The sequence below is a fragment of the Macrosteles quadrilineatus genome, unplaced genomic scaffold, assembly GCF_028750875.1.
Source record: "Macrosteles quadrilineatus isolate MER2022 unplaced genomic scaffold, UCM_ALF_1.0 Scaffold_3__2_contigs__length_128488019, whole genome shotgun sequence".
NCBI lineage: Eukaryota > Metazoa > Arthropoda > Insecta > Hemiptera > Cicadellidae > Macrosteles > Macrosteles quadrilineatus.
In genome coordinates, this window is record NW_026542596.1 from 53,705,971 (window position 1) to 53,731,388 (window position 25,418).

Consider the following 25,418-nt stretch of genomic DNA (forward strand, 5'->3'; position numbering starts at 1 on the left):
TCCAACAAAACTGATTAACTGTTTAACTTGGTCTTAACCTACTGAATATTACAAACATTAATGTTTACTCCCAAAAAGCTAATGAGTTTCTTTTTATAAACAGCTGTTTTTTGTTTTTAAATTTGTTCTATGTATTTCTTATGGGGAACACCCGACCTTTGAGAGGGTCTCATGCCCTTAAGAGTAGGAATTTTTAAATTCTAAAACCTTATTGCACAACACATATTGAGACGAATCTTTTGACACCTTAAACGTTGAAATTGGTTCACAAATAAGGGAGGAGTTGCGTTAACAAAAAACGGCTTCACGTATTATATATATAGATTTGACGTCCATGCTGATTTAAGACGATATAAGTTATAAAAAGTAATAGTTAGTAATAGTTATAAAAATTATAAAATGATTATAATATTAGTAAGATGTAATGGTTTTACATTACGGTACTCGTTGAAAGAATCGGTTGGGGCACGCACTTGCAAAATACCCACGCACACTATATTTACCTTTTAAAACATGTAGGATGACATACATTTTGTTGCTTTATAATATGATCGCCTTACAGGAATTCATTTTGAGAGTAAAAACATATTACAATAGATTACTTACTAGAATATTTTTGTAATAAGAGCTTTAAACAACAGAACTACGTTCTACAGGGATTGTTTCTACTATAACTTTTGTGTGTTTGCGGTTGTTTGTTCGAACCAGACAAGGGTTTAGAAAGTTCCCTAAACAAAGTTGACACCAACACAATATTTAAATAATACACTAACATTTAGAAAAAATATTGTGTTCTGTCATTGAAATAAGCTCCTACTTTAATAAATTCAAACTAAAATTGTTAGCCAACATGGGTCGCCGGAATTTTATCCCCCTGGAATTTTACCCCCTGGGCAAAGCTGACGTCACTACGACGTAGTAACCGGAGTGGCCAAAAGTTTGTTCGTGGCCGGAATTTTACCCCCGCGGATTTTGAAGTCTAATGAAAATAGCCAGAGCGTGATTAATTAGATAAGCGATAAAAACCGGAATTTTACCCCCTGTCCATGTAACTAGCGTTTAGACAACTGAAGATGTACGGGCCGGATTTTTACCCCCGGATTTTTACCCCCGGAATTTTACCCCCGGATTTTTACCCCCGGAATTTTACCCCCGGATTTTACCCCCAGATTTTTACCCCCCGGAATTTTACCCCCTGGCCGATTTTAGAAATTGAATTATCTATTATCTTATTTCTTTTTTTAATTAATTGTAAACATTTCATTATTTAGTCGCCTATCTTTATTTATTTATTTTGTAATCTCAACTAAGTAAACAGAATTCGCTGTTTAATTTTGATGTTCTGGATTTGCGTTTGGGGCCAACTGTTGGTTAATAAGTATGTAAAATAAACTGAGTAGCTCATTTAAATGATAATTTGGTGAACATTTCTTCGTAAAGGAACAATAAGGAATATTTTGTTATTATTATTTGTTATATATCTGGCCAGGGGGTAAAATTCCGGGGGTAAAATTCCGGGGGTAAAATTCCGGGGGTAAAATTCCGGGGGGTAAAATTCCGGGGGGTAAAATCCGGGCCGCACACTCGAGGTTTTTATAATTAGATGTGTTCTCATTAAATTCACAACCGTGAAAATATATGTTTAATTTCGCGTTTAATCCATCGAGCTGATGTCGCGAAACTCAAAAGTTCGCGGCCGGAATTTTACCCACTGGTTTGTGACGTCACGTTTGCCCAGGGGTAAAATTCCAGGGGGATAAAAATCCGCTACCCCGCCAACATTTATCTTACTAATATTATAAATCTGAAAGTTTGTGAGTTTGTGTGTATGTTTGTGTGTATGTTTGTGTGTATGTTTGTGTGTGTGTTTGTTGCTCAATCACGCATAAACTACTGGACGGATTGGGCTGAAATTTGGCATGATGATAGCTCACATTCCCGATTAACATTAAAGCATATTCTTATCTCAAAAACCCATTCGGGCTCCGCCCCAGTGGCTCTGTAGTTCCCCATGTTAATCTTATGATTTTTCATATTTAAAAGGAATTAATGAATCTTTTCATCACTCCGTAACGAAAGTAACTATTTTCGATAACAGCTGACATCAATGAAAGTAGCCGTTTCCCAAGCTCTAATTTAGGGCGAGGAAAAATCGATCAGCTGATTTTCCCTCGCTCTAAATTTACTTTCGTCGCTCTCAATTAGTTCTCCATTTATTCACTACGCGCGCCAGTGTTTTGTTACGGTTTAATTTAATGATTTTAATCAGCTGTATGTATTTTTAAAAGTTGTGTTATTCTTTTATTTTGATGTTTAAACAAAATTTATTGAGAAATATACGTAGGTTTCTTTTTAGAAGATTTTATTTTATTTTGATGTTCAATCAAATTAATTGAGAAATCAAATTGTTTTAATATATGTACTGAGGTCTGCTATTCTGTGTTTGTGTATTTTTGCGTCGTGATGAAAAGTATCGTTCATAACTCGTACCGAAAGTTATTATCCGGCACTTGCTCCATTATTCCCGTCCTCGGCTTCGCCTCGTACGTGAAAATAGCTCTCACATACTCGGCTTCGCCTCGCACGTGAAATTGGGGTTCCCTGTGTTCGGCTTCGCCTCACACAAAAACTTGGGCGCGCGACGGAAAATGCCACTTTCGGTCCTAGTAATGAAATATACTATTACAGCTGTTTCAATTAAACAAGTTGGTTCTGTTCTATGATGTGCAATAGCATAAAAGTTACAAGGATTACTAACAGGGTGCAGCACTATTAATTTTTTTTTTTTATTTATGACAACAGCTAATTTCCAACCAAAAGGTGAGTGAGTGTAGCGAACGAACTTTAACCTGGAGGCGAGTTAGCGTAGCGAACGAGCTAACCTGAAGGCAAGTGAGCGCAGCGAACGAGCTCCAACCTAAAGGTGAGTGAGCGTAGCGAACGAACTTCAACCAGGACGTGAATGAGCCATGCGAATACTTATGAAGTTAAACGGGGCGAAGCCCGCGGGTACAGCTAGTTGTAAGATAAATCCAAGTCAGAATCCAAATATAAACAAAACAACAAATAAAATTAAATTAAAACAGCTGATAGGATAGATAAAGAAAGTCTTAAGTCAAATCCAAATGTCATCAGGTAGGGTAAGTTTGTATTCTGTGTTTGCCAGTAAGTTTTCTTTTGATGTAAAAATGAAAGTATTCTGTACCGTTTACATACAATTAAATCAATGTCGTTATCGGCATGCGCTAAAGAAATTAATAAAACAAAAATTAGTTCCTTTTATGACAGTAGATTGAAGCAAGATATCTGGCTTGTGCTGGCACCTATGAGAATCAGCTGGAACTAACAATATCATAGGCGTCACGTGACTCAGCGAGCAGCCGGCCATTTTGCTCTTCCGTTGACAGTTGTGTTTGTAGTGGGCCGTATTATTGTTTTTCTGTTTACGTAGACATTTATCCTGTGATAGCGGATTTATTACGTTCATAATTGGAATGCCACTTGTTTTTGCTGTTCGACAGGTTCCAGTTACATGAACATTTCGCCCTGGATCCTCTATCAAGGTCAGCTTATCTTTGGCAACCCTATCAATAACAGGGTCTAGATTCTGGTTAGAGTTTCCTCCCAATTATGGAGTGAAGAAAATTTGTAGTTTTGTTTGTGCTAAGTTTAAGTAGTTTGTAGTGTAAACATTGCTTTACGCACTATTTCGGGTGAGGTTTTAAAAGTTTCACCCTGTGTATGTGAAGTTTAAGTTTGTCAAGAACAAAATTGCTTTAAGTAAGTTAGGCTATCTGGTAAAACTGGGCAGCAGTTCTCAACTTGAATTTTGGACCATTTCTCAAATCCAAAATCTTTGTTGTTACACATTATAAATCTTACGTTCAAACGCTTTCTTTAAATGGTTTATAAAGGAGTAAATAACAGACTACCATGTACCTTGGCTATCACAAACATAAGTAAGTGCCCATCCTCAAGAGACCTAACCTCAATTCCACTATGGTCTGTGTTTCATCAGGATAAGTTACTGCATGTAACTTATCCATAATTAACTTACTGAAGCTGTTTTAAAAGAACATGAGTTAGACTAAGTTAAGTTATCAATCTGTAAATTTTCTAAACTGCTGAAAGTTTTCTGCGGGTACACTTCCATAGGCCTATCTGTGGGCACAAATAACTGAATGAAAATATCAATCGATTTATCGATTATTCGATATATCGTTTGATTAGTTAGGCAAGGTTAACCTAACTAACTAACCAAACAATATATCAAATTAAACAATCAAATAATCAATAATACTCATTCGGTTGTTTGTGCCAACGGATATGGAAGTGTACCCCTTTCTGCTTTTGTGGATAATCTCATTAAGTTAAGGCTAAGTTGTTATTACTTAAATTAAAGGTAGGCCTATGCCTACCCTACTTCATCCACATGGGTGTTTCTGTTTTTGTTACCGTAACAACTTAAGTTACTTACCTCTCCGAAGTTTTAACTTACCTACCGTACATTAACTTATCGTCTCCTTTAACCTCTCCTGTAAAATAAATAGCAATATCACTCCAATAGGCCAACCGGTAGGAGTAGGGGAGAGTGGTACAAGGTGGGACACGGTATATAGGTGGACATTCCATATAACTTTTTTATCTTCAAAGCCATGTGGCCAGTTTCCCTCCAAAAGTGTTAAGTCATGGCCAACAGTGTGTTTTAAGTTAGTTCTGAAGTTTCAGTCATGTTGGAAAGTACTGAATGACAGTCTGCTACAACTATAGTCTCAAAAGTTACATTTTTGAGGTAAGCAATCATCATTTTCTTATGAAATTAGTTTGATAAGCAGGTTAAATTTGATATGCCTAACATTAAAAAACCTTCTTTGTTCAATAGAAGGAGGTCAGGGATGTCTGAGATGCACTGTTTGGGGTAAAACTTAAAAACAATATAACCCTACATGTGGTACAAGGTGGGACAGTTATTTGTGGTATATAGTGGGACAATGTTATATAAGGTGGTACAAAGTGGGAAATCGGTACAGTTCTCGCAGCTAGTCTGGGCGCGCGGCCGCGCTAGGGCAGGGGGTGTAGAGGGGAGTGTTAATGCTCGTTTCCAAAAACATTCGGCCCACACGGCACACTGGGGTTGTTCAGCGCCTCACTGCTGTCTTCATGGCTTTGGCGTGGGGGACGGTTAGTACACAAGGGTCCGCGCGCCCAGACTAGCTGCGAGAACTGTACATAGTGGGACAAGCAATTATAATTGATTTATTATACTATTATAGCAATTCATAATAGGCCATAAATACAAGCATACCCATATAAATATATGACATGCCTCATCTGCTTGGTAGGTTACCAAGAATAGGACCTAGGGTTTGTTAAATAAAAAAAGCCCTTAACTTACTTCTCATGGTAAACCCTAACACGGTTTACCCAGAAACACAACCATTGTCATAATTTTGTGTTATGCCTAGGTATTTTTAAACTGTTTAGTACTTATATTTTCAATTAAACAATTCCTTTCTTCTTTTTTACCTACTTATAACATAAATAGAGTTTTAGCGGGGTCGGTTTTATGCAGAAGTAGACCTACATTTAACTCTTAAAATATAGACACATTCATTCATATCATAGTTATTCATCAAAGAACATTATAGTGAAATTTTACAAAAAAAATTATTTTTTCAGGTCCATAATGCCGAAGATTTGCCGCAAGAAGTTTTTGGAGCATGCAGAAGATGGAGCAATTTTGAGCCTTATAGCCTAGTTTAATTACTAACTATTTACTATAAGTTTTTACAAGTCACATATATCAATAAATATTTTTACCTAACCCGCCATGTTAAACTTCCCTATCCCAAGCGTGATGTATACAACTTCCTTACTTCTCGAGTGATGTAAAGTTGGAAAAAACTCACTCGGTGATGTAATGAAACCCATTTAAATAACATTGAGTGGACAACTTAAAAAATATACCTCTATGGAGCCAACGACGTTCAACGCTAGAAATCAGCTGTGTGTTTGAATTTTATTGTTATGCTTTGAAGAATTTTCCTAACCTAGCTTTTGTTTGTAAATGAACGTTACTGTTAGAAGATGAGTGAAATTGATAATGAAGCATATTGCTCGTATCCTCCTGAATATTGTCGGGTCAGGTAAAATCTTGTACGTTACACGTTACGCAAGAGCGTGTTTACATCACTTCGGTAAATTATGCAACTCGCTTCCGCTCGTTGCACAACATTCACCTGCGTGATGTAAAAACGCTCTTACTACACTTGTAAGGTAAATAGCTATTATTTGTCTGAAACTGTCTTATTTAAGTATACCTCCTATGCATAACAGGATGTCCCATTTGTACCATTTATTGTCCCACTTTGTACCATATGCTGTCCCACTTTGTACCATATTGCTGTCCCACCTTGTACCAGGGTCGGTACATGTTGGGACAAGTGGTATAAAGCGGGACAAACGGTTTTTGGCCTTTTAAATATAAGTTAATAATTTTGAAAAAATATCATTAAAAGAGTTTTAAAAGTGCTTTATTTTTGTGTAAAGATTGTTCTTCTAAGTCAACTAATATTGAAGAAAAAAATGTTTTAATATTTTCGTCCCAGTATGTACCACTCTCCCCTACAAGAATTGTTTATTCAATCTTTCTTGAAATATTAACTTAACTTACAAGCCATTAATTTGGATTTTAACTTAACTTAAGTTAAGGCCTTAGATTGAATAACTATCACTAAGTTAAGTTAGTGAAAAACAAAGGTTTGACCCCGTTAAAGTTACGTAGGTTCAAATAATCAGTCCTGAGGATTAGGCTAAGTTACTCGCATCGTCTAAGATAAACTTAGCTATAACTTTTTTTTACTTATTATTCTTACGTTAAGTTATTTGGCCTATATTGTTGGTGTGCGTGTGCACCATCCGAGTCAACTTCTGTAAAAATCAAAAGATAGCCTAAGTTAGCCTACATGCGCCAATAAGTTTAAGTCACATTTTATGACTTACTAGCTGTTACCCACGGGCTTCACCCCGTTTGACTTCATAAGTATTAATAACATTATTGATTGGTTATGTTAAGCTGAAATAAACAAAACAGAATACAGAAATACAAACAAATAAGTATATACCAGGTATTTTAACATTAGGTATATATGGAAAGTTCCCTTTAGAAAGGAATTACAACCCTGACCTCAAAAGTTGTCCAACATCTGGAATTGTTAGTTTTAATTTTGAATTACTTTTCTTTTGGCATACCTTATGTACTTGTAACGGTATGCTTTATGTGGTTCCATTCTGTTATTTAATTTGTAGCACTAGTTTTTAAAGTTTTCCTTGTTCTCATTTTCCCTCCTCCTCCCCCTCCTGACAGCTAAAATCACATTTTCAGGTTTTGGAAAAATGTTGATTTTAGTCTCAAGAGAGGTCCCGGGCTGGGTACCGGTGTAGCGAAGTTAAAAATGTGTTGGCCCTGAAAAGGGCCGTTTGGCCAAGAGCTCGTACGTCACTTGGCAGATGGGGGTCCTCAACCTCACAAAAAAATTACATTAATGTTGTTCGTGTCGTAAGCATGAGAGCTGACAATGTTCCTGTCGTAAGCGTAAGAGCTGACAATTTAAATTGTACAAATTGGAACAATAATAATACGAACAAACCTAAAGGTTGAGCCCGATCTGGTACGCTCTCGAAGGTTTGGCTGTGGTGAAGTTTCTTGAGCCTCCTCCGCGATCTCCACCGAGGGGTCAAGAACCTTACAACAGTCAAGCGCTTCCAGAGCGACCTCGTCAGGTAAAGGCCACCCATCCACAACGTTTGTAGCAAACGGGCTTCTCAACATATTTGGCTCAAAGTAAAATAGATGTTTACAAAGTGAAATATATTGAGAAACAGAAATTTTTAGTTTCCATGGTGAAATTTTTATTTTATTTTCATTGTTAAAATGGATACTTTTATAATACACTAGCTGGCCCGACAGACGTCGAACAGATTCGACCTGTCCTATTGTGGTTTTATGTCACATGCTCGTTCATTTTCAAGATGAGCTCGTTCGCATGGCTCAATCACGTCCTGGTTGAAGTTCGTTCGCTACGCTCACTCACCTATGGGTTAAAGCTCGTTCGCTGCGCTCACTTGCCTCCGGGTTAGCTCGTTCGCTACGCTAACTCGCCTCCAGGTTGAAGTTCGTTCGCTACGCTCACTCACCTTTTGGTTGCAAATTAGCTGTTCTCATAAATTAAAAAATTATATAGTGCTGCACCCTGTTGGTAAACCTATTAACTTTTTAATGCTATTGAACATCACAGAATCAAATTGTTTAGCTGCACCAGCTGTTAAGATTCTTTAATTCCATTTAAATATGAGTACTCATAAGGTTAACATGGGAAACTCCAGAGCCACTGGAGCGGAGCCCTTTTGACGGATCTGCACCAAACTTCACACAAACCATCCTTGAATAATGTTTAATAATGCCTAAAAGTTTCATTACAATCTGTCGAGCGGTTTTGGAGTCCATAAAGGACAAACATACAAATATACAAACATACATTGGATTTTATATATATAGATTAGTTGTGGCCAGCATTGATTGTATAGGTACTTCATAAGTTATATAGGTAATACGATTCTTTATCACCTTGTAGCAACTACAGTTAAGCCCTGACTAGATGGTGCTCATTATAAGGTATAGTAAGCGGCTCTTAATATTAAGTTATAACTCATCTAGCCTACAGAACCAAAAAAAATAAAAACAAAATTTGTCCATTGGCCATGTAAATTAATATCGTAGAATAAAAATTAAAATAACCAATAGGCTAAACAATGGTGCTTCAATAAAACTATACCAATTATACTCCTTAAAAAACTAAATAGGTAACTAAAATCATCAGCAACACAATATCAAACACTATAGTAACCCTTGGCCAAGAGTATTTTTATTATTTGCTTTTTATTGCTAGGTAATCTTATTAAATTGCTATTAGGTGTACATATTAAGTCCGATTTGTAGCCAATAGATTTTGCTCGTCAGCATCTATGAAGAATGTCTGTGAAAGGGATTGTATATTATGTGTTATGTAGGGACGAATAGAGATGTTGTCCGGTGTCCTCTAAGGAGCGAAGTTCATGAGTTATGTTTGCATCTCATTGTGTAACTTTTCAGATAAACTTCGCTCACGGTATTCCACAAATAGTCCATAATCTTTATATAGGCCTTGTCTACTAAGACAATCTTTTGGGGCAAACATCATTGACTAGTATAAGCCTCAGCCTATTCCACTTAGCCTAACAGGAGCTTCTCTAAGTTATCACTATCACTCCCATTCTGCTCTTTAAAAGATTCTGCAATAATAACTTATTACTGGTTCTTCGTCTTTTACCCCATGGGGGATTGATGGCGTCATTTAATAACATGAAAAACACTTGACTAAATTATATAGGCCTACACTATTTACAAATTTCAAAAACATATTTTTAACACTGACACTGAGGCTCTGGACAGGTGTACTTCAGCCCAGGCCTATAGTCCTAACCACCCTAAGTTGAGGCAGCCAAAGGCCGCACTAGATATACACCATGCGGCCTTGGGCTGCCTCAACTTAGGGTGGCGAGGACTATAATAGAGGGTCATCGAAATACTCCTTCAGCGAGTAGTAGGCTTTTCCTTTAAAGTATGCAGTGAGTGAGTAACTTACCAATAAGCTAAACTTATTAGGATTATAGATTTAACATGCTCCTTAAAAAATATAGGCCTATTTGTAATCCTTATTAAGATAAAGTCATTTAAATTTTCCACACTGTGGTTCATTTGGATGGCATTAATTATGGTGTTTAACTTATTATTTTTATCTAGGTTACATACCTTATAACTTACAGTCAAAACAGTTCTGAATTCAGTCACTAAAGGACGATGCACGTTTCAGAGCTTTTAAGCTCTATCTTCAGGTCCGTGGATACATTTATCAATTCATCTTGCAAATTCGTCAACATTTTAAAACATTAAATCACATAATACTAAACACATAATTCATTCTAGGCTACTTGCTTGACTTCAGTAAACTCTAATCGTTAAACATGAAACTTAGGCCATATATGAAAAATATGCTTCCGAAAATACAACATGATTAAGTGTACAGTTAAAAATCAATGTCATTATGCTATCAACTCAAAACTAACACCATTTCCTTGGGTTTGCAATTATATTATTATATTCTTGGGTTCGTACTTGCTTATGATGCGATAGTCTTCTTTAGCTACTGTACTGTAGTATTTGTTGTGCCACCTAGCATCTCGCATCATTAGCACTAACCAATATTAACCCTTTCAGTGCCATGCGACGATATATCGTTGTGCACCTTTTTTCGTAAAGAGTGCTATGGAACGATAAGCGATGATATATTGTGCAGGCACAACTTTCAACGGTCGAGTTTAAATGGGCATATCGGTTGACTGGTTGTTGTTTCGAAACAGTTATGGTTTCTTTCAATTCCTCATACAATCGAGTCCTGATATATCATTCCTTAGCACTTTCGAAATGAAAAATGTTATTTTTACCGTGTTTTTTCTCACACACTAGACTTTGCCTCCGTGGCAAGCCTAGCACTTTTCAATCTAAATAAGTTAATAACTTTAGCATTTTTCTGCAAATTCTAGTATCGAAAGGGTTACCCAATCATGTTCAAAGTTCAAGAGAGTCCTACTTAGCAGTACTAACTTGCTACCTGTTTATGTTTGGTTCAAACTTTGCTAATTTAATACTAGCCTACCCCAATTCTACCCTAAATCCCTACCTAAACTCTAGCCTACCTGCCAAAAAGCCTTAAATGGACAAAATAAGTATAGTAGAGAAAAAAGTGTGAGCTAGGCACTTATAAAGTGTAAGTAAGATCTTTGTCTATAAGTATAAAAGAGGATGTTTGTATATATATATATATTTGTTTGGCAGTGATAAACTCAGACACCGCTGAACCGATTGCCTTGAAACTTGGTACATACGTGTAGAATTTCATGGAAGAGGTTTATACACCATCAATTTCGTGATCCGTCCAATCGGCTTTGCCCCTGTGGCTCTGGAGTTTCCCATGTTAACCTTATGAGAAATGGAATTAATGAATCTTAACAGCTGTTTCAATTAAACAAGTTGGTCTGTTCTATGATGTTCAATAGCATTAAAGTTACAAGGATTACCAACAGGGTGCAGCACTATTATTTCTTTTACATTTATGATAACAGCTAATTTGCAACCAAAAGGTGACTGAGCATAGCGAACGAACTTCAACCTGGAGGCGAGTTAGCGTAGTGAACGAGCTAACCTGAAGGCAAGTGAGCGTAGCGAACGAGCAAACCTGAAGGCAAGTGAGCGCAGCAAACAAGCTCCAACCTAAAGGTGAGTGAGCGTAGCGAACAAACTTCAACCAGGACGTGATTGAGCCATGCGAACGAGATCATCTTGAAAATTAAGAAGTTAAACGGGGCAAAGCCCGCGGGTTACAGCTAGTAACTTAGAAAGTAAAGAACATAATCGTAGGTCTGGATGATTCTAGGTCAGCCAGTTTTATCGAGACTACTATTTTGAAGTACAGAATGTGGCTTATGGGATGGGTATACATTCTGAATGTGGAATGGAATATCCTACGCAATTAGAATATGTTTTTTTCCTAATGTGTTCAAACAAGTTGGAACTAGGAGGTTAAAATAAATCTAATGGTTAGCCTTCCATGTAAGTAGCTAAAACATATTCAAAATCTATGCTTATGCTATGAATCTAAACAACTCATTACAAAAAATCACCTCACTCCAAATTTGGCGTGATTGGTAATGATCTTGCCAAATTCTTCAATCCTACGCCAACATTGCCATCATAAGGAACATAGCACAATAATACTTGTGTGAGTGAAATGCTGTATTGCGCCCGATATGTTGAACCTGGTGTTATACGCTGGCATTTGCATCCGTCCTCATTTTACTTTAAATACTATAATGTTCTGATGTAAATTTCTACAACTTGTATGTGCTTCCATTAGGTTTACGTAAAGTATGATACACAAATGTGAAAAAAGCACAACTAGTCGTTCTTTCAAGCAGATTATGTTAATCCTCATAAACATTTTTAGAATGTATGAGAGAATGACTGAATGACTGAGAATGATGAGAATGTATGAATACATTTTATGCATGTATTGAGATTTAAACTGTTACATCCTAGTCTCTATAATATATTGGGTAGTGCAGTGTTGTGCTATGTTTATCATAAATTCAAAGCTGGTTATTCAAAGTGGCCTCAAAATGGTCTCTTTATGCTTTTAGTTTTGCTTTTGAAGATCTCCATTCCAACCCCCCCCCCACCCCCCCTTACCACCAAACAGGTAGGGGTGAAGATTACCTAAGGCAATGCATATCTACTCCAAATTGAAGGCTAGTTTAATCAGTAGGTTATTTAGGTTTTCTCCTTCAAGGAAGGAAAAGAGCGTTTTCAATAAAATCTCATCAGTATAATGATATGATGAATACATTTGTTACATTTTATCAAAATACTAGAGAACCCGTGCGGCTCAATGAGCCGCATAGTATGAAACATAACGCCGAGGAAAACGTTATGCTAAAATTCGAGTAATTGTAGTTACAAATGTAATTACAACGTCGAGTTGTTCAAATTAACATATTGCAACAAAGTTTTTCCAGCATTGAGAATTGAATAAAACTGTTGCCTTACTGATAACCTGTGTTAAGTAATTTAAGTTGGGCCATTTTATTTCTTTGATTTGAGACATCCCCTAGTCAAATTAATTTTCTTCGTAGAGAATCCTGAAAATTGGGGTGATATCAACCATTTCATGTGTTCCATTTTTATCCACAAACTCTTGGTTACCAATTGGACAGCCATAATCTGCTTTGAATAGGCTAAAGCAGCAACACCATTGGAAGTTGGTTATCGTATTTTAACGTGTTGTCTGTCAGTCTCACGTTGTTTAGTGGAGTTTCTCTTAATACCTGTCCCAAAAATTTAAAAGTATGGATTCGTTTGTCGAAATAGGTTAGATAACTCTTGTAGCCATAAAATTTGGATAGCAATTTACATTTTCTCTTTTTGAACAGCGTATATTATTTGCCTCTCCTGAATCAGAAAAATAAACTTGACCGTAACCACTCGATCGTTGAAAACATTAACACTGATTCCTTCACTTATGTTTGGTCTAATATTGCCACTAAAACTTTCAATAGCAAATGAGCAAACTGGCAACATGACCTAAATCACTTGACGATAGAAGTAAACAATCCATTTCCGTTTTTTCTCAATTGGAGTAGAGCAAGTAATACAAAGTTTACAATAAAAGCAAAAGGTCCACCATGATTTGGTATAATCTTACTACTTGAACTTATCATAGTCGAGGCATTATTATAGTTTCTACTAAATGTTTTGAAATATCTCGATCTGGCAGGGTCAGAAGTAAACATTTCTTGCATGCATTATTTCAAGTTTACTTTACCACCGTGACAACACTATGTGCTTCGTATATTTTTTTCACTTCCAAAGTAAGTTGCATAGCAGAACTGGCAAATATTATTCATCTCACTCATCGATCTCTATTACTACATCTCACTAAGTGAATGTGTATCTGGATGGGTATCTGTTAGACCAGGCCTCTCTTTTTCTACTGTCCGCATACGCGTAAGAAATCTTATTATTAATTGTCTCCTCCCGTTTTCAATATTTCTTCTTTGAACTTGAGACATTTTCTGTTCTTCCAACAAAACTGATTAACGCTGGTTAACTTGGCCTTAACCTACTCAATATTATAAACATTAATATTTACTCCCAAAAAATAATGTATTTTCTTTTTATAAACAGCTGTTTTTTGTTTTAAAATTTGTTCTTATGTATTTCTTATGGGGAAAACCCGACCATTGAGAGGGTCTCACGCCCTTAAGAGTAGGAGTTTTAAATTTCTAAAACCTTATTGCAAAACTACATCATTGAATATATACCCTATAGGGTATATATTCAATGACTACATATTGAAACGAATCTGTTGACACCTTAAACGTTGAAATCGGTCCACAAATAAGGGAGGAGTTGCGTTAACAAAAAACGGCTTCACGTATTATATATATAGATATCCATAAACAGGCAAACTACAATAGTGTACTCAAACAGCAACATTTACAGCTTTTTGGAATTTTCTCCTTTACCTTAAAGCGCATCTCGCTCCAATTAAATTAATGCATTTGGTTTTTAAGCTCTGCCAATTGTTTTGTAAAGAAATTGGAAAATTTTATGTTTTTAGGGTGGGAAAAACAAAAAATGGGAAATGTCATTTTCACCAGTTTAAAAACAGTTCCCATAGTCTGACCATGCTGGTTTGCGAACTCGTCTGAATGTAGGCTTTACACGTTTGTACTAAATTCATCATGAAATTGGATAATTTTTCCTTGAGTTATCGTGTTAACTTAAAAACACACATAAGTTATATGAATTTGAACTGATGGTGTTTTTGGCCTCTGGGGACTTCAAAACAAAAAAGCAAATCGGTCCTGGGCCCAGGTCTTAAACAATAAGACCTACGGTAGGCCCTACCATAATAGGTTATTCCCCATATATGGGAAAATCGCTAAAAGTGAATCATGTTCTAGCTCTCCAATCATGTTGTGTTAGTTGAAACAGTTTATTGACATAAGAATACATCATTAAGGCGTCTATAATAATTTCCTGAACCCATACCTAGTTTATTTGTATTGCAGGTAATCACTGTCTTAAACAAAATTCCCAAAAGAAATACACATTTTTTAATAGTTAAAAATTTGAAATCCTAATATCAAGAACCATTTATTTTTCACAAAATAGTTAAGTTGAATATTAAGTTGAAAAGGGCAATACTGCTAACATTAGATTTTGTAGCTAGTATCAAAACAAAATAATTAATTGTAAACAGCCTCAAAAGAGTATAAGTAAACTGCTGTTTTAGATTTTGTAGCTAGCAATTATAAGATGAAAATAATACATTTTTAAACAGACTCTGAGAAAGCATCGGTTCATAAATACTGCAGTTAAAATAATGTGTGAGATTACATTAGTCCTATACATCTGTAAAAAATATTTATTAGCTAAATCTACATTGTACACATTTTACAAAGATTAAAAATATATGTAATGGAAATAGGATATATTCATTCAAATTTTAAAAGAAAAATGTTTGAAAGATACCTTATGTAACATTATAATTTTGGTAGCCATCATTAGATATAGCGCAATTTCAAATATGGACACAATAGAAATCATGCTTTAATTTTCTCATCAACTATACTAAATCATTCAGCTAGTTCTTGACTTAAGAATTTTCAAGGCAAATAATTTTGGTAAGATAAATACTCACTATTCACGACTAAAGCTCATTACGATCTTAGTTGTTAATTAAGAGATAAGCGTTTCTTAAAAGCTCTTAGTTAAAGAGATAGGCCAACATTGTCTTGAGAAATTAAATGGGAATTTCTTTTAAGAACCAATCTCGTTGGAACTAGCTAAGTTTGCCCGAGTACATTGTTGGAATGATTTTTCGTTTTAAAATAATCTATTTGGTTTGTGTTGTTATCTGATTATTCCATGTGTTATGTTGATGATGATCAAAACATGGCTGGGTATATTGATTTTAAACAACAGGTATTGGAGTAAAAAGAAAGGCACGATTTAAAAAAGTCGGTTGTGTCGTTTCATCAATATTGTCGGTTGTATCGTTCTGTATCTGCAAGGCCACACTAAAAAAAAACAGGCCGTAATGCTAGTCAATCATGACGTCACGATAGAAGACGGCAATGACGATTAAGGTTATATTTTTGTTTTCCGTTAAAAGATTAAAACAAGCAGCTGATCACAAACGGCAAAAATACGTAATTGCCGTCTTCTATCGTGACGTCATGCTAGACGAGCATTACGGCCTGGTATCTGTCAACGGTGATTTGATTTCGGACGTACGGTACATCATAGTATTTTCACTCGTTTTATTACCTCGAGATTGATATAGTTGTACAGGGTGTCTTGCAAACATATGAACAAACTTTGTCACGTTATTCAGCATGTCAAAAGAAACAAAATGTAATATAACATGTGTTCTATCTAATTCCGTTTTCGGTCTATCTGCAGAATGTGATCATACTAATGTGAAAGTTTGTGTGTTTATTTGTTTGTTTGTTTGTGTGTTTGAAGTTCAATCACGCATAAACCACTGGACGGATTGGGCTGAAATTTGGCATGATGATAGCTAACATTCCCGATTAACATATAGGAATATTCTTATCTCAAAAATCCTTTCGGGCTCCGCCCCAGTGGCTCTGTAATTTCCCATGTTAACCTTATGAGTATTCATATTTAAAGGGAATTTAAAAAAATAGTCAGCTGTTTCAACCAAAAAGTTGGTTCTATGATATGGAAAAGCATTAAAAAGTTATATGATTTACCAACAGGGTGCAGCACTATATTTTTTTGCATTTATGAAAACAGCTAATTTGAACTAAGCAGCAACAAAAAACTGTGATTCGCAATTTGAGAACTGTCAAAGTAGGATTGTTTACAGTTATGTTTATGTTTTTCATTTCATGAATAATTTGTGATATTTTGCGAATTGTTGATAATTTTTTTCTCTATTGTTTAGGTGAAGTGGTTGAACATTATGGCTATGGTAGATGTGTCATACTATAGAATACTGTAAATTTAAAAAAGCAAATTTTATCAAACTGTGTCCTCCCTTATTGCAAACGCAAAGCTTGAGTATAACTGCAATAAGCATTTTATACTTATATTCCAACCCCGTACGAAGGACGGGTACTCTTCTAGTTTTAAATAAAACATTCATAACTCCTTAATTGTTTGAGCTACAGCATTGTCATTCTGTACTAATATTTATCTAATTGACCAGTATGTTTGTACAAAATATGAATAAATACTCTTGAACTTGAATTTGACAACATTTTGCAAGACAATTAAGTGGATTTCATGCAGATTAGCCTACAACGATATCTTATAAGCTTAGTTCTAAAAAGAATAACTGAAAAACTGTCATAAAGTTTTTATTAATATTTTGCACAAGCGATCAATATTATACTCTAAACATTTTTACAGTATCTACACGCTGTAGCTCAAACAGTTACCATACTAAGGAGTTGTGAATGTTTTTGTAAAAATCACATACAGACAGACATACCGAAAACGGAATGAGATGGGACACATGTTATATTATATTTTTTGTTTCTTTTGACATGCGTGACTAAAGTTTGTTCATATGGTTGCAAGATACCCTGTATATGGCTTAGTTGTATTTATCTCCAATTGGTTTTTATTTCGCATTTCGATGTACGGTATTTGAAGTACGCCTGCTGTGTCGTCCTTTGTTTATGTGTTAGATAGCTTGAGTTCAAGATACGGATTATGATAGGAGGATTATACCAGAAGAATACAATATATGAAATTGAACTTCTGTCAAATCTGTAAACTTTACCTGGCTTCATTTTCTTCTCAATCCCGTCCAAGGATTTTGGTCGCAAAAGGTACACAAGTCTCCGTTTTTTCAATCTTTCCCTACTTTATTTTCAGCTGAAACATCGGAAAAATGCAAGTTTCAACAAGTCGGACCATGTTTGAAGAGCTGCGGGCCCTTGACCCCGTCACTGTGAAAGTCCTCTTCAGCCCTGGTTACGAGATGTCTGGCACTGGCCAATCACCCTGTATAGGATCTGCTTATCATATAGCCCGGTGTATAAATGAATCACAACCCGTGCACGGCCTTGTATTGTGTAATCAGTTGACGATTATGTCGAAAAAGTCAAATAAATAATCAATTACGTGTTTTGGGGTTTGCATTCGCTCCTGCTGATGTGAAATGGTCGCCAGTTAAATTGCTTTGTTTCAAATCGAAGATCGATTTTGTTTTGAAGAAGGTGCGTTTTAATCTTAGTTCTGTACTATAAATCTGGAGTTCGATGACGAAATGATTGAAGACGACCATGTTTATAAGCGGGACGTAAGTTTGTAAGCACGGAGAATACATTTAACGGGTTAACGGAGACGAACGGAGGTATTTGCATATATATTGGGCCAGCAAAGTAATGGGCGAGACTAGTGTGCAGTCAAGTGTGGCTGGTATCACGGTAGCCACCCCACTACGATCGGTAAAATCTCTTCATTAGGATATCGAAAAGTTAAAATTATTTCTTGAATATTCTCAGCGTCTAAATGTATAGCCTATGTGTTGCTCTAGCGTAAGCCTATATGTGGAACAATCTACTCTCTACATTGTTTTTCTTACAGTCGTGGAAAAGCACTTACATTTAAAAACAAACTACTAACCTAACGTGTTTGACTAAAACTTTTAATTAATTAGCCTTTGGATCCTAATTCGATAGTGTTCAATGTGTGTTACACGACAATTAATTGTGAAGTTGTGTCTTCATTCATCATTAATTTTTGGCGAAACTTCACTTTAAACTCTTTAAATTGGTAGTAAAATCGTTGAAATCTGATACTGGAATGTAGTCGAATTTTAGTTACTAGACATTAACACAAAGAGGATAGATATTCCCCATGGACCTGCGATTTCCTGTATCATGTCAACGGTTCTATAGTTTTGTTGTTATTGCATGTTTTTTTTTTGTTTTATCAGGGGCTTAACAAGTTTTATTCAATTTAACAATAGGTAGTCATAATAGTGAAACACGTTTATTCGTATCGCATGAACTCATCGGATTTCACATTCAAGACGGTGACAGCGGCTAGCTTTATTTATATCGAATTACAACAGGTTTGAAAGGTTTTTCTATAACCCCGTAAAATTTGGGGAAACACACAAATCGACTACATAAAGGTCAATTTTAGTCTGATAAGCATGGCTTTGCAGATGTTAACCTTAAACGCATTATGGTGGCGACACCTTTAATTCCAGATGCATAAGGGTATTTGAATCAATCAAACTACATAATGACCGGAGTGGCTGTAGAATCTCATAGTTTGTCTGGTAGGCCTTGTGGTTGGGCATTAATTGCGCCAACTGACCTGAGTCAGGTAGTCGGGTATTCCTGAATTGCGCAAACTACTCCAGGGTACAACCCGATAACTCCCGACAAGTTCGTCAACTGGGCCGCAAGTGGCAGCCCTCTTTGACTGTATAATTAAGTAAGTAAGGTTATGTTAAGTTAGTAGTTAGGTTAGGTTAGGATAGTTTAGGATGACACTAAACAAGGTTACAGTATTCCTTCTGCCGGCAACTCACCCTTACCAGGGATTGGGCTTGGCGCAACTGAGGAACATTTTTGGGACCCTTTGATGGCTTGGCGCAATTAAGGAACTCTTTGGCGCAATAATTGCACGACCTAGTAGGCCCTGCCCTCGCCACGCACGACTGCTCGTCATTTGTCTGTGACAATGTTCGCAGTTCGCTCACAACATGGCTTTGTCTTGTTGCTTCGTGTTTTGCATCCTAATCCAATTCCGCCTCTGTCTCCTTCGTTAAGCACAAACCGTTCCTTTCCTGTTTAAACTGATTGGTCTTGTGATATTTTGGGTTGTGCGATCCTAAATGGTTCACTAGACCCGTGGTGTTTGTGTCAGATATTTTTATTTTGTGCATTTTTCAGACAATTTTGTGCTGAGATTTGTTATAGTATTCTTGTAATATATTTCAATTATACCTGGCTTATAATTTATAATATTAACAATTATCTGAAACATCTGTAAAATGTTTATGTTTACATTTTTCTATGATAGTAAAAATACAGTTTTGTTCTAACATTTAAAGAATCACTTTTGTTACTGAAAGAAGTTTTAGTGGCGACGAGGACGGAATTTTTAATGACTCATACACTTTTCTACAGGATAAACATACACACGGAAACTAACATACTATCATGACTGAAGACCTTTCAACAATTTTATCAACGTTTGTTCAACAACAGGCTATACTTTTGAACAAGATTAATGAAATCACACAAACCCATGCACAGAATTTAAACCTTCAACACCCCAGAACGGAATCACATAATTCAATTTCGATTCATTTGATGAAGATCTTAAAGATTTCAATTCATATAGACAACGACTTGAAAATTACTTTCGTTTGAAAAACATTACAGGAAACGAAGATGAAGTACAACAAATCAAAGCAAGAATATTGATCAATTGTATTGGACCAAAACATTATCAACTACTAGGTAGTCTTGTATCTCCAGACCTACCACCAAACAAAAGCTACGACGAATTGATTAAAATAGCTGAAAAACATTTATGTCCAAAACCCAATGTTTTTGTGCAACAACATAGGCCCTACTTTTCTATCACGTGTTCAAAGTCCGACAGAGTCCATATCTAAATTTGTAGCTGCACTAAGAAGACTTACATTCACATGCAACTTCAACCGTCCTTCTTGTGAATCTTCAGTGATCGATTTGTTTTTACGTGCACAATTCATTCGAGGATTACGAGATGAAACAATCAGTGAAAAGATTCTTCAGCATCCAGAATTGACTTTTGAAGGTTCGTATGAACAGGCTCTGACTCTTGAAGCATCAAAAAAAGGTTGCAAAACATTTCATGGAACTGATTCAATGAATAAAGTTTCTAGAGTTTTTCGTACAAAAAACTATGATTGTGATAACACATCAGCAAAACAAAGTCAAAATAATCGTAAGAAGTTTTATGAGCGCCTTGGAATTGCAGGACTATGTGTGCGTTGTGGTGAGAGTAACCACATGGCAAAGTCGTGCGACAGGGACATTAACACCTTACTTTGTAGTTTATGCCATAACCATGGTCATATCTTAAAAGTTTGCATATCAACCTTAACAAAATCAAGTCATCGCAAGGTAAATACCATAATTCAAGAAGACATAGAACACGATAAGTTTTCTATTGGAAGAATCGTTCCTGTCTGTATTACCTCCACTACTTCACCAACGGAAAAATTCACGACAACACTGAACATTGAAAAGGTAAGCTTACCTTTGAAATCGACACTGGGAGTCCAGTAACTATAATCAATAACAAAGACCTTCAAAAAGTTTACTCTAACAGAACTCTTCAGCCAACATCAACATCATTTAAAACAGTTACCGGTGAAATCTTTAAACCTTTGGGTGTCGCCAAAGTTGAGGTATGGTACAACAACAAATCTACAAACCGGAACTTGTTTGTAGTTGACATTATTATTAATCCATTACTTGGTCGAGATTGGTTGCAAAAACTGACAATTCCCTTAGATTCTCAACTACAGTATCCACTTCCACCCTAGCTCCTCCATCAGTGAAGCCTGCTTTAACATGCTCCCTGCCACCTCCACCACCCTCTGCCAAACTTGTGAGCTACGGCTACTCTGCAGTTCCAGTTCAACTAATAACCCACAAAATGCCATTGAGACCTGTAACTTACATACCACCCGCCTCGGCTGTCTGTTACGAGTACTCTTACCCAGCTGTGAAACCTGTAGTGCCGACAGTTCTAAAAACACCGATGGTACCACTGAAACCAGTCCAGTACATGACTTTTGCCCCCCCATACTCTGAACATTCTACTCCAACTCCACTGAAGACTAAGTATTCAACAACAGTGCCTGCAGTTAGCTATGAATATGTACCTCCTGCCCCGGTAAAACCATTTAAGCCAATGTGTAATTAACTTCTTCTCCCCCGACAGTGAGCTACGAGTATTCCATTCCAGCTCCAACAGCAGTTTCCGACGGCTACAAATCGACCACGTCAATTCTAAAACCCCTAGTTGATTTCCCTCCTGTTCAGTATTTAACTCCCGCTCCTGGTCATTTTGAATACTCTACTCCAGTTCCAGACAAAACCTACTACTATTCAACGACTCCAGTAAGCTATTACATACACAGCTATACACCTGCTCCAGCGAAAAAAAGAAGAAAAAACAACTGAAGCCAATTGCCTACACCACACAAGTATCAGTTATGAGTTTTCTACACCAAGACTTCAACCTGTTGTTCTCTTTTTAGAGGGGAAGACTGTAATATATTTTAATTATACCTGGCTTCTAATTTATAATATTAACAATTATCTGAAACATCTGTAAAATGTTTATGTTTACATTTTTCTATGATAATAAAAATACAGTTTTGTTCTAACATTTAAAGAATCACTTTTATTACTGAAATATGTTTTAATTCTATTCAAATATCTACCTATCTCATAAACGTCTGTCCTTTTGCTCCTAAATGGCGGTGGTATAATCAAAAATGTGCTTTCGAAACTCTGTTGTTCTGAAGTGCGCTAATAAACTAGAGTTTTTATTGTTGCCCCTATAGTTCATCCATAACTCAAGATACGTACATGATAAATGAAACTAGCCTACTTATGAAATTCATTTTTCTTTCTTAAAATCGATGCAATCCAGCCTGTGTTATTGAAAATAGACTTAGTGAACTTAGTAGGGATGAAGGGCCCCAACGAATAATTTTAATAATTTTTAACTTTTTACAATTTTTACATAAGTAATTAGTTTGAATAATGGGCAATTCACAAGAGTTTTAGAGTTTGACACTGTTCTAATTAATGTTAAGTTGAGTAAGTTGTATGTATTACAATACCATTTTACCTTACCTACTATAATCTATAATATTAAAACGAAACAGTGTTTTTTTATTTCACGATTCTGAATCAACCACTCGACGGATTTTCATGATTTTTGTGTTGAAAGAAAGATAATTTTGAGAACTAGGGAATGTCGAAGCCATAAATTTAGTTTAGGGTCCCAGTTTTTTAGAAATTAAGTTTTAGTTTTTAAAAAGTCTAGCAGCCGACGCTAAGATTCTAAACTAGCTTTTGGCATAAAATAATTTGCTTAACATAACAGCTGTGAACATTCAGGTTTTGGGTCACAAATTCAGCATTTGGATAAAAATATAAAGTAATACTTAGGGTTGACTTATTTATACTATGTGTAATGCAAATCATTGATACGTTCAATTCTTCTGTAAGAGGATGACATATTAATTAAATTATACACAGTAAAATACTAGGATGTTAAAATTATTTTTTTAAAGCAATCTTTGTAATCCTCGATTTGTTTTAGAGCAATATAATTTGTTTTAACTAACAGCTGGTTAAATATTAACTATGGAACTATGAGGTTATTTTATTTACTCTTATTTTGTCATTAATTATAGGAAATAAGTAAGATTAGTAGAGATAATTAGACCACAGTTTAAAATAGTTTAGACCAAAATTAATTAAACCAGAGAACAAATCGAGGCTCTGAACACGAGTCTTAATAAAAAAGGATAAATGTAAATTATTTTACTATTCCACTTTTCGAGGAAAGAATAGAAAAATAACAATGTTTACATGTTTTAATTCTTCATGGTAGCTTTTTGTTTACAATTAATGTTTGTCTGCTTTAACTTTGTTTGGATTAGGCCCGGAAATATTGATGTCATAAAAAGAAGATCAAGAATAATCAGGAATCACGATTTTAAATTACCACCACAACCTCAGCCGGGTTTTATACAAAGATAAACAGATGGATGACATAGATTGAACACAACGTCAACATTGACCTAGGATACTGCAATTAGACAAACCATCCTTTTATGAAATCGTGTTCAGTGTGGTTACGTTTGGTGGTGCCTATCAGCGCCCCCAAACGTGAAAATATCACTTTTATTTCAACTATGAATATATTGTAGTTTAAATTAACTAATATGGGAAATTACGATGTACACTTATTCAATGAGGGTGGGTAATTATTAAGGATATAACTGATAACGGTATGGATAATAAACATTGACAATTACGTCATTAGCTTTACTAGCGTGTTTACTTTTTATATTCCTGCTACATGTGACCAGTTCTTTTTTTCAAATGAATGTTACTTGAACCAAACAGCTGTTTCAAAACAAACTGTTATTGTTTTTACTTTTCTTTGTTTACACTTATTTATTTAGCAATTAATGCAGTGAAATTGATATAAAAGATAGGTGTGACGATTACTTTTGATGTTAAGACACCAAAGTTAAATTATGTGTACTGTGAATTGTATTGGATATTATCGTTTTATTTTAGGTCGTTTCATTCAGACGTACTGGAAATTGTGTATAGTAGTTGTATTGTGGTGATAATAATTATGGAAGAGGCAGATATGCTATGGAAGGTGGATCGTTGACCAGGTCTATACTCTATACCATACTTCTCAATTGACTATTACTCTCTCTACTGTAGGCCTACTTATAATCAGTGTGCGTCTGTGCGAATCGGCTGCAAATCTCACTTCAGCGCTTTTCACATCGTAAAAATTGCAGAATTGCTGTTTTATTGTAAAATTATCGGATTTAAAATGCATATCGTATAGGCCTATGATGGAATAAAAAAATATTTGGTCACACAACATTTGTTTACAAGATGATTTTTCACATTAAAACTGCAAGAAACTTTGTCTTTATATGTGTAAACTAGCTGATCTGAATTGTACACGGTTTTAACTGACTACTGAATTACCGTACGTAGGACGGGCTAACACCTCGTAATTATTATTATGGATTAGGTACTCCGAAATTTCTCAAACGAATTCGATTGTTTTAACTTTATAAGCCTGAATATGCAATAGTTGTACAGGACTTCAACCCTTGGGCAGTCCCCTTGTACACGGAGGGTCATGACTTAGGTGACAGGTTATAGCATAAAGACTATATCTTTATATTACCTTTATATTATTAAAAATTATATATTTTTGGAAATCACAATATAATACGTCCCTTTAATACACGTTTGTCACTACAATTTCCCAGTTGTAGTGATATTATGCCCAAGTTCGGCACGCAATGGTGTTAAATAACCTCATAAAATGAGAAATCGTTCCCTAGAGTGTGTTTATATGCGCCAAGTTTTACCCGAGGTTGAGATGCCCCTTTTCAAAATAGTTCATTTTAAGAATAAAGCATGGTTAATATTGACTGTTTGTGAAAATACATTACGAAAATGCAATTACTTATGTATTTAATAAACATCTAATTAAAAAAGATCAGAGTTAAAAACGTATTTCAAACATAAGAATTGGCTAATTCTGTTTTACTACAAGAAAAAAGTTTCGACGTAGTTTTAATAAGCTACGACGAAAAAGGAAATGTTTTTCAATCCAGTGAACTAGTGGGATAACAGTGTCTTTTGTTTAATGCATTAATAACTACCCTACCGTTAGGCATGACGTGTGTAACATAGATATCTGACAAACAAACCGTAATAAAATCATCATTTGTAGTAATCTCTTTAGAAAGACTTCCAAGTAAAAAAGATAGATGAGTTGTAAGGTTTTCAACCTGACAGGGTTTGTCCCTATCATTAGGTAGGCTTAACATGAAGTATTATCATCGATTTTAGTACCGTTATTGTATTTGATTATGCAATGCAATTTTCAGAGTTACATTTATTATAATGCGATTTTGATG

At 35.5% G+C, this 25,418-nt stretch overlaps 2 protein-coding genes across 2 annotated transcripts in view; both read left to right on the forward strand.

The window, feature by feature from the left end:
- Positions 1-3,406: 3,406 nt before the first annotated feature.
- Positions 3,407-25,418, forward strand: part of LOC128988723 (protein gustavus) — a 222,694-nt gene continuing 200,682 nt past the window's right edge. Inside the window, exon 1 of the mRNA XM_054410311.1 lies at positions 3,407-3,563. The gene's annotated coding sequence lies outside the window, so the exon portion shown is untranslated. The remainder of the gene's footprint in view (positions 3,564-25,418) is intronic.
- On the forward strand, positions 17,610-21,637 carry LOC128989205 (uncharacterized). The gene is made up of 2 exons (XM_054411077.1): positions 17,610-17,700; positions 21,255-21,637. The coding sequence occupies exons 1-2, from the start codon at positions 17,610-17,612 to the stop codon at positions 21,635-21,637; spliced, it is 474 nt and encodes a 157-aa protein (XP_054267052.1).

What these genes read in the sequence shown, in the direction of transcription:
- LOC128989205 (XM_054411077.1), top strand. Translation starts at nt 17,610, where the DNA reads ATGTTTGAAGAGCTGCGGGCCCTTGACCCCGTCACTGTGAAAGTCCTC. An exon ending in TGGCACTGGCCAATCACCCT is followed by an intron (nt 17,701 to 21,254) that starts GTATAGGATCTG and finishes CTTCCACCCTAG; the next exon opens with CTCCTCCATCAGTGAAGCCT.